The sequence below is a fragment of the Oreochromis niloticus genome, linkage group LG18, assembly GCF_001858045.2.
Source record: "Oreochromis niloticus isolate F11D_XX linkage group LG18, O_niloticus_UMD_NMBU, whole genome shotgun sequence".
Taxonomy (NCBI): domain Eukaryota; kingdom Metazoa; phylum Chordata; class Actinopteri; order Cichliformes; family Cichlidae; genus Oreochromis; species Oreochromis niloticus.
This window is the reverse complement of record NC_031982.2, coordinates 27,902,778-27,913,363: the sequence shown is the minus strand read 5'-3', so window position 1 is coordinate 27,913,363 and position 10,586 is coordinate 27,902,778. Positions and strand designations below refer to the sequence as shown.

The following is a 10,586-nucleotide window of genomic DNA, read 5'->3' as shown; positions in this document are numbered from 1 at the left end:
GTTTCATTAGACTGCTGGTAATGGCATGACAACTTCCTGCTTTGTGCAGCTGTTCATTACTGGCAACTGTAGCCAGATCCAAAAATGTGCGTCCTTAGTGTGATACTTCCTTTACTATGCATTATTTTTTTATTCTTTGTGGGCTTCACTTCTTCACTGCAAAATAACTGCAATGTGCCATTTAAAAAAAGAAATAACTATCTCTGATTTGGCTCGACTTTCTCTACATGGTAGCTGATCTCTGACCCTCCACACAGCTTGAAGCAGCACTAGTGGTAGTGCTTCAAATGATAACAATATTAAAATGCACTGGAAGGTATTTGTGGTTCATTTCAACACAGTTGGATGTTTACTGCCTTCTTCATGGTGTAATACTTTCAGGCCTTTAATTTCAAGAAAACCCCATAGTCGAACCTTACTTGTGTAAGGTAAGGTTTGACTAAGTAAGGTTATTTCATGTGGCCCAGACCCACCAGAATATATTCTGTTTTGTTGGCCCACCGTCCTCCGTCCTCAATAATTGTTGACTACCTGTTTTTCTTCCTCTGTTCCTCTCAAGATCAAAGACTTCACCTGTTGCTGCTGTGCAAAAAGGGACTGGCTACCCAAGCTCATTATTCATTTACCAATCAAATCAAGTTAGGGGGCGTGTGACACTCACAACAGCCGTAACTGGTACAGCATGCTGCATATTTTGATGAGCTCTTGCGTCATGTACACAGTCAAGCTGACCTGCTGACTAAACACTTTCTGTCCTTATACTATCACAGTTACTTTAACAATTATTAAGCAGTTACTTTTTTACATAGGATCAGGTAGGTTTGAATAGCTGTTTTTCTCTTTAATAAATATAATCATTTAAAAAATGCATTTTGTATTTACTCAGATTGTTTTTGTCCAATATAAAAATATTTCTGTTGATCTGTAACAGGTTTTTCAGAGAGGTTTTTTGGGTGACAAATTTGTCAAAAGACAAATTTCACCCTAAAATTTTAACAATAATGTATAATGAGTCTAAGGAAAAAAAATATTTAATGTGCTCAGTGTGCCTGAGTGTGTTCACTTGTGTGTGCACTCAGCTACTTCAAGGTTGTTCTTGCAGTGAATGAGGTAAAAGTGGGTCCCACCTCCTGATAAGCAGTTTTGCTATGACTGCAGGAGGACATGCTGAACCTGTTTAAGACTAAACTAAAGCTAGATGAATAAAACATCATGAAGAAATAAACACATAAATATTAGCAGAGAGTAGAATTCACACAGCGTCATGCAGGATAACAAAAACTATACTCTTTTTCATCTGAGTGATGGCTGCTGGAGCAAAGCTTTTACATCTTGCTGTTCTGCAAGATGTAACAGACGTGTGGATCCTACGCGGACTGTTACCTGTTTACCTGTCAATTTGACTCTTCTCCCTCATTTCCAAAATGTCTGAAAGACAAAAAAAACCCCCATGGATTTACATTGTTGATAATGTAAAAAGATAAAGTCAAAACACTTAAAGCTCTCTACTGCACAGTATCAACAGACGAAGGTCTTCATCTTGAGATGAACAAAGGAAGAGGAAAAAGAAGTGAGAACATTGTTATACTGGGCATTGGTTCACCTCATTTTATCCATTCTTTAAACACTGTCCACTGTTTGATTGTGAACAACTCACCACCATCATGTCACCTAGACCGGTAAATGTGGGTAGGGTCTATGTCTCTACCCTCACCTATGGTCATGAGCTTTGGGTAGTGACCGAAAGAATGAGACGGCAGAAATGAGCAATGGCTGGCCTCTCCCTTAGTGATAGGGTGAGGAGTTCAGCCATCCGGGAGGGGCTCAGAGTAGAGCAACTGCTCCTCCACATCGAAAGGAGACAGTTGAGCTGGTTCGGGCATCTGACAAGGATGCCTCCTGGGTGCTTCCTGGGTGAGGTATTCTGGGCATGTCCCACTGAGAGGAGGCCCCGGGGCAGAACCAGGACATGCTGGAGAGATTATATCACTTGGCTGGCCTGGGAACATCTTGGTGTTCCCACAGAAAGACTGAAGGAGGTGGCCGGGTAGAGGGAGGTCTAGGCTTCCTTGCTTAGGCTGCTGCCCCTGTGACACAACCCCGGGTAAGCGGAAAAAGAAAGAAAGAATGGATTTACTCTTTGATAGTTTTAGTTAAAAGGAGACTTGTTAAGTTAACATTTTATTTCTCAGCCCTTTGTATGATTCACCCTTCAAAATAATCCAATGTCTGAAACAAGCTGTTAAGCATTTCTGTTTTCATTGACAATACTAAGATAGACTAAAGCAGTTTTGCATGATTCAGTGTTAAAAATAATCCTTTCTTAAATGATTCTGGATCCTAGTGCAGTCATCCAATTCACCCTTTATCTGAAACAGTCCCTTTTCACTATGAGACACTATGAGACACCTTGTGATGACCATATTAGTGATATCTTAATGACATCATACAGCCAACAGTAATGAATGAATAAATCTGAAACTAACTATTCAGAACTGTCTGAAACCTGAGCTTTTGGATGCCAAGGACTACTTGCACATATACTGAACTAATTATTTGAAACTAAGGCCATGTTTAATATGAAGCATCCTGCACTAAAATAGTAGTTAAATGACAAAAAATTAGGATAGGCATACTTGGTCCCCTTTACAGAAATCATTGCTGAGAAAATCTGTATTTCTGCAAAAATATTTCATTCTAGAAAAAAAACTAGCTAGTGGACTGAAGCACACCAATTTCCCTGATGTTACAGATCTGGACTGAGGCAGGATCTCAAGTATTCTACTCCTACAGCCTGACAATGGGGACTCTGAACGTTCTGGGCAATGATTACAACAATAACTGTTATAAGTAGGTGCAAATCACATTAATTTTCACCTGTATTGGATTTAGAAATAGGTTTAACTATTATATATCCAATTATATGAAAAAAATACAGACTTTATGATTGCTTTACTTTGTCCCCCAGAGACTGCTTTTGGCTGTGTCTGCTGAACAGTGGAACCAGTTTTGTTGCTGGGTTTGTTGTCTTCTCTGTACTGGGATTCGTGGCAGAGAAACAGGGTGTAACTGTGGATGCTGTGGCTGAGTCAGGTATAACTTCTTGTATATAAAAAGATTCACAGTGAAGTACAAGGTTTTAGGCTCTTTCAGCTCTGTTGATGTATTTTGAAGCAAAAGAGTAGTGAAAGCAAGTATTAATTTGAACAAGGTTTTGTATTAATGTTTTATGGTGAGTATAGACTTCATTCTTGTTTAACTGTGATTCACAGGTCCAGGTCTGGCCTTCATTGCTTACCCTCAGGCTACAGCGATGATGCCTTTGCCACAGTTTTGGACCGTCTGCTTTTTCCTGATGCTCATTCTGCTCAGTGTCGACACACATGTAGGAATGTTGTACTGACTGTTTATTAACTATCAACTGTTCAGTTGAATATAAACTTGAAAACAGTCACTTATAATCCTGTCTCTAGTTTGTGACAGTAGAGAGTGTCATCACCTCCATCAGTGACTTGTTTCCGACGTTGCTTCGTGCTCCGGTGAGGCATGAGATCTTTGTCCTTATCTTCTGTTCAGCCTTCTTTCTCGTACATCTGACCATGGTCACCGAGGTAAAAACAAATAAATAAATGCTTAAAATGCTGGTTGTTTTTCTAAACTTTGTTAATTATTAAAACCCTTTCTCATTCTCCGCCAGGGAGGAATTTACATATTCCAGCTTATTGATTACTACGGTTGCACCAGAGCTTGTCAGGATTGTATGGCTGTTTGTCAGTGTGTGGCTATAGCCTGGATTTTTGGTGAGTATTTGTCTATGTATAGAAAACATTACTCTAATGAGCAGATGGTCAAACACTAAGTGAAGTTCCTCTCACTCTGCTTTGTTTACTAAAAGTAACAAAGTAGCCAAGAAACCCAAATGCAGCACATAATTTAATTTGATTTTCAGACAAAATGTGCAAAAGCCACACTGATTCTTGCCCAGTGTCATTCTTATTGTTGAATCATGAACACTGAGCTTAACTGAGGCATGTGAGGCCTGCAGGTGTTGTTCTTGGCTCTTTTGTGACCTCCTGGATGAGTCATCATTGTGTTTTGGGGGTAATTTTGGTAGGCCGCCACTCCTGGGAAGGTTCACCACTGTTTCAAGTTTTTGCAACTTCTGAAATTGGCTTTCTCTGTGGTTTGCTGAAATACCAGAGCTTTAGAAATATCTTTTAACCCTTTTGCTGACTGAAGGCACTTGGCAACAGTGGGAAGGGAACACTGGGATTGACCCAGAGCAGCTTCTAGCTGTGTGTAAAACATCAGTATTTTACTATTTTGGTATAACAATGTTGGTTTTGAGCTACATGCCTACGTCTTGCCAGATCTAGTGGTCTGATTGTTTAGAAACTTCCACTGCAAAACAAGAAAACCAACCAGGAACTGTAATCTTGGAAAGGGCTAGGAACACGGAAGGAAAAAACACAGCATTGTGTGGGTATGACAAGACACAGAACAAGGAAAACACAGGGCTTAAATACACTCTGGAGTAATCAGGGAAAGGGAAACTGGAGGGAAACACAGCTGGGATTAATTATATATAAAGAGACCAAGGAAGCAAAACTAGATACACTGACATGAGACAAGGGACCGTCAAAGTAAAACAGGAAGTATAACACAGAGATGTGGACTTGACACTGAGACAGAGAGACATGACTGACCGGGGAGACAGAGGGAACATGAAGACAAGACGAGGAACACGAGAAAGGCAAAATGACAAAAACCAAAATCCTAGGACCAAAATTATAACACAAGCAGAACCAAAATATAGGGTGCTGTTTGTAAAGTGAAACATGCTGAAATTAACGGCGACGTTTTTCCACATTTACCTCAAAACCTTACAAAAACATGTTTTTTTCAAGTCACTTTTTACAACATTTAGTAAAATATTTGTAACTTTTTATATTTAAAACACAATTTTAAATGTTAAATCTAAATGTTAAATGTTAAATCTGAATATTATATTTAAATCTAAATGTTAAATCTAAATATTATATTTAAATCTAAATGTTAAATCTAAATGTTACAAGAAACTAAATAATTAGCTAACATGCAAATTTATTGTATTTATTGTATTTATTGTATTTAGATTTAAATATATATTTAGATTTAACATTTTACCTTTAGATTTAAATATAATATTTAGATTTAATATTTAACATTTAGATTTAACATTTAAAATTGTGTTTTAAATATAAAAAGTTACAAATATTTAATAAATGTGGGAGGTGTTGCGGGAGTATGGGGTGTCTGGCCCATTGCTACTGGCCATTCGATCCCCATACAACCGTTGCAAGAGTTTGGTTCGCATTGCCGGCAATAAGTCGGACTCGTTCCCGGTGGGTGATGGGCTCCGCCAGGGCTGCCCTTTGTCACCCGATCTGTTCATAATTTTTATGGACAGGATTTCTAGGCGCAGCCAAGTGGCGGAGGGCTTTCACTTCGGTGGCCTCAGAATCTCATCTCTGCTTTTTGCGGATGATGTGGTTCTGTTGGCTTCATCAGGTGAGGGCCTCCAGCTCGCACTGGAACGGTTCGCAGCCGAGTGGGAAGCAGCGGGAATGAGGATCAGCACCTCCAAATCTGAGGCCATGGTTCTCAGCCAGAAAAGGGTGGAGTGCCCACTCCGGGTCGGGGATGAGTTCTTGCCCCAAGTGGAAGAGTTCAAGTATCTCGGGGTCTTGTTTGCGAGTGATGGGAGAAGGGAGCCGGAGATCGACAGACGGATTGGTGCTGCGGCTGCAGTGATGCGGACGCTGCACCAGTCCGTCGTGGTGAAGAGGGAGCTGAGTGTACTTTTTGCAGTAGGACTCAACAGGGCAGACATCATACACTATGTCTTCTCTTGGCTCAGATGGGACTTGATATGCATTAACTCCATCGCTGTTCTTGACTGTAATTTTAAGAGCCCAACCACTTTCCATCAGTCTTGAAGCAGAGTCTGAAACTTGAGACAAGGTGTCAGCAAACCTGTTTTTCATGCGGCCCACATCTTGCAGGGTTTTTATGACTGAGAAGTAGTCGTCGGCCTTCCCTAGGAGCACTTCAATTAGGTCATCCAGACGCCTATTCTTGTAGTCAGATAAAAACTGGTATTTCAGGCGGTGGAAAAATCTGAAAAAAAGTTATTTGAAATGATTAGTAACTGTAATTGAAGGAATTTAAAGTTTAAATCAAGAGTGTATTATTTTAAAAAAAAATTGGAATACCTATTGCACACGTCTTTTATAAAGGAATGCTCTGTGCTGGTTTAGCTGGTTTAAGCAAATCCACCTACTCTGTTTTTTGTTGTGATAACATAAAAAACACTGCTAAAATTTAAAGGTTTCGCCTAAAAGCTATTCTGGCAATGACATGAAGAACCTACTTAGTTTAGCCTCTTGGATTAATGCATAATATCTTTTTTTCAGCAATAAAATTGAATGAGGTCAAAATAATAAATCATACCTTTCAATCACATTGTTTGTTTCAGATCGAGCGTGACTGAAGCGACGGCCGTAGTCACACCACATGTGGCCAATGCCTTCCCAGTGCTTCTGAAAATACTGGCATACCAAAGGGTATTGCTTAAATGTCTGGCAAAACTCTGCTGATGTGGCTTTAAAGTCTTCCTCCTAAGAGAATTGGATGCAACAGAATATATTTCAATCCATTTAACAGACCTATTGAAATCTTTAATATTATGTATTGAAGCCCTTTTCCTTTTATTGAATAACATTAAGAATTTTAAGTTATTAATAATATGTTGTGTTTTTGTATTAAGAAGCAATTATTTCTTCCCTTACAATGGCTAAGAAGGAACACTAAACCTATAAGCATATTTGGTTTCAGCATCTGTCTGTGAAAGAATCCCACTCACAAGTTCTACTGCACTGTGGGTGACACAGTGATGGCCTGCACAGCTTAAGTACTTGTTTTGATAAGCAAGATAAGAAGCCAGTTTTAGAAATCATTTCAAAAATCAATTTTGTATCTCTCTGTAACTTTTTTTTAGCAACTGAAAGTTATTATGCTCTTAGTGTAATCAAGAAATCAAAATGTGAAATAGACAAATTACACTTACAGATGTGCAAGCTTTCAGCTTACAAAAGAAAGAAATGACTTCATTTCTCTTTTGGGTGTTAGAAAGCCCATGGACCCCAGACTCAGATTTTGAAAGCCATCGATTAACAGCCTGTTGATGTAAGAGAAAAAAAGTTAATCTGGAGAGAGAGACAGAGGAGCAGCTGTACAAAAAGCATAAAAGAAAGCTGACGTCCAAAAATAACTTTGTCACTCACTGGACAAGAGGACCTGTGCATTACAGAAATCAACCAGGCAAACATATTTTTAAATGTCAAAAAGAGCTTTGGGAAGCAGCCACCAGAAGATGAGTGCACAGTGGTCTTAAATGGATGGACATAGTCACTCAACATTTTATCCCTTTATATTCATTAACCTGAGTAGGTGAATATCACAATGAGGCAAATCATAACAACAGGACGCTGTTGTAAAAATGTGTTTCAGGTGCATCTTAGACAACGTGAAAAGAAAACAATGTGGTTTACCTGCAAGACATGCATAGAAGGATAGCTGACTCTGGAAAAACCTTCTGCAAAGCATTTATTTCCGCAAAGTCTTTGTCAACCATAAATGCTCTACGGAAAAAAAGAAAACACTAAATGAGATTAAACAGTATGAAAATGTTTTTGCTATCTCAAAGCACCACTTCAATGCCAAATTAAACATTTCAACTCACAAGTAGATATATAAAATACTGCATACAGCCTATAGGAATAACTTTAACAACTGGAAAGGAAAGTTTTTTGCAGCCCATGCTGCAGCTATAGCATTAGATTCTGGGATGTTATAACTTTTTTGAAAAGGAATTATTTCAAAATTAATAGCTGTCAATGTATTATTTACCTCAGGGAAGTTGGTAAATGCTCACAAACTATTCCAAGAACAGTTTCCAGGGTTTTCTGACTTTCATTGCTGACAATAGCATAGGCCACAGGGACTCCACGCCCATGACCATCTCTTACAACAAGTGTGAATAAGGGAAATGAATACTGGTTAACACAATGTGTGGTGTCAACAAATACTAACTGTTTTGCATAGTTCTCCATGTTTGATTTCATTACAGGTGTCTGCAAAACAATCATTAGTTCTTGGTCAGATGTGTATGGTTGATAGAAGAGAACATGTTCTTGATGTTTTCCATTAAGTAACGTATGTACACTTTGACAGTTAAAGTGCTTCTTCCTCATCATGCAGGTTCTAACACTGTCAATGTCATGTGGTGTGACAAAATGCTCTCTGTTGTGAAGATCTCTGTGTCCATGTTCTTTGGCCCATTTATGACATTCGGTTAGTATGATGGCTGGCTTAGTTCCAAGGGAAAGCAGTTCCTCAATCTTCCTCCTCAAATCACTGGAAATATTGTTGAAATGTGCGTCTTTTGGGTCCGAAGGATCATGCCCATCATGCTTATCATATGTACGCTGCACGATGACTGTGTGGTCTTTCCAACATTTGAGTACTTTAAATGAAACATAGGCCTTACAGCCCACTGCTCTGTAGCTGTTTCGACTTTTTTTTTTCCAGCTCTGATGCAGTTGAATTTGTAATAGTCTCTTTTCCTGTCTTTACCTGAGGCCACATTTAAACATTCATAATGTCCATGAAGGGTTAATGAGTTCAATTTTTCTAACACAACACTGAATGGGTCCTCCTGGCATTGTGACACATGCACACAAAGTTGTGTATCTTCTCCAGTTCTTTTTTTTTTGTCATTCAGGACACTTCTTCTAATTATATCGTCCATTTCTGGTGGAAAAATAACAAAGGTTTAATTAGTCAATATTCATTAATTCATTTTAACTTGTTTTGGGGTTTTTTGCAATACAATGTAAATATTAAATATAATATTAAAACAATATATATATAATATAAAACAAACAGAGGCTAAAAGAAATGCCTAAACTTTCATATGGTATGTCTCTGGCAACTTTAACACGATGTCCCTGGGACAACATTTACAACATTTACACGATGTCCCTGGGACAACATTTACACGATGTCCCAGGGACAACATTCACACGGTGTCCCAGGGACAACATTTACAACATTTACACGATGTCCCTGGGACAACATTCACACGGTGTCCCTGGGACAACATTTACACGATGTCCCAGGGACAACATTCACACGGTGTCCCAGGGACAACATTTACAACATTTACACGATGTCCCTGGGACAACATTTACAACATTTACACGATGTCCCAGGGACAACATTACATGATGTCCCTGGGACAACATTTACACGATGTCCCTGGGACAACTTTACACGATGTCCCTGGGACAACTTTACACGATGTCCCTGGGACAACTTTAACAAGATGGCCCAGGCACAACATTTACACGATGTCCCAGGCACAACATTTACATGGTGTCCCAGGGACAACATTTACAACATTCACACGATGTCCCTGGGACAACATTCACACGGTGTCCCAGGGACAACATTCACACGATGTCCCAGGGACAACATTCACACGGTGTCCCTGGGACAACATTTACACGATGTCCCAGGCACAACATTTACACGATGTCCCTGGGACAACATTCACACGGTGTCCCAGGGACAACATTCACACGATGTCCCAGGGACAACATTCACACGGTGTCCCTGGGACAACATTTACACGATGTCCCAGGGACAACATTTACAACATTCACACGATGTCCCTGGGACAACATTCACACGGTGTCCCTGGGACAACATTTACACGATGTCCCTGGGACAACATTTACAACATTTACACGATGTCCCTGGGACAACATTCACACAGTGTCCCAGGGACAACATTACACGATGTCCCTGGGACAACTTTAACAAGATGGCCCAGGCACAACATTTACACGATGTCCCAGGCACAACATTTACATGGTGTCCCAGGGACAACATTTACAACATTTACACGATGTCCCTGGGATAACATTCACACGGTGTCCCAGGACAAATTTGTAAATTTCGGGATTACTGTTAATCTCCATAGAATCAAGAACTCATGTCCAGTTTCACAGCTATGGACCAGTTAATTATGTTTCCAGGTGATATTTTGATTCATAGATTCAGCACACAACCATTAGTCTAGGCCTTTTAGTTCAAATTCTCTTCACTTATGTTTGTAAAATGATCAGGGAAGCTACTGCAGTTTTGCCTGACATTGTTATGACAGCTATATTCACCCGTACATTTATATCATAATATATTGACGGGAGAGCTATATTCACCTGTACTTTCATAATAAATCATAATACATTGACACGCAGTCTGGAGAACACTGGTTCGCAAGTAGCCTATCACTAGCAAACACACAGCTATCCATTTCAAGGAAAACATATGTATTATGCTTACCGTTTATTAAAGAAAAGTATCTTGAGAGGAATTGAAATTGCTGGATCAGCGGACAAAAGGCGATTTCTCGAAGAACATTTGTTTTTTTAAGGCGGGTATTTTCCGAAGTCGCAAAAGTATGACGTCACAAGAAGGTG

At 39.4% G+C, this 10,586-nt stretch overlaps 1 protein-coding gene across 1 annotated transcript; it reads left to right on the top strand.

Annotated features, from left to right (window-relative positions):
- Positions 1-1,863: 1,863 nt before the first annotated feature.
- LOC100701011 (sodium- and chloride-dependent taurine transporter) lies at positions 1,864-8,963 on the top strand. The gene is made up of 7 exons (XM_019347366.1): positions 1,864-2,104; positions 2,753-2,850; positions 2,969-3,093; positions 3,273-3,385; positions 3,474-3,611; positions 3,698-3,800; positions 6,518-8,963. The coding sequence occupies exons 2-7, from the start codon at positions 2,801-2,803 to the stop codon at positions 6,526-6,528; spliced, it is 540 nt and encodes a 179-aa protein (XP_019202911.1). The 5' UTR covers positions 1,864-2,104; positions 2,753-2,800; the 3' UTR covers positions 6,529-8,963.
- The last annotated feature ends 1,623 nt before the right edge of the window (positions 8,964-10,586 follow it).

Excerpts from the sequence above, each read along its gene's own strand:
- LOC100701011 (XM_019347366.1), top strand. The coding sequence starts at position 2,801 with ATGGGGACTCTGAACGTTCTGGGCAATGATTACAACAATAACTGTTAT. Across the intron at positions 3,094-3,272 it reads GGATGCTGTGGCTGAGTCAG|GTCCAGGTCTGGCCTTCATT; the intron begins GTATAACTTCTT and ends TGTGATTCACAG. Across the intron at positions 3,612-3,697 it reads ATCTGACCATGGTCACCGAG|GGAGGAATTTACATATTCCA; the intron begins GTAAAAACAAAT and ends ATTCTCCGCCAG.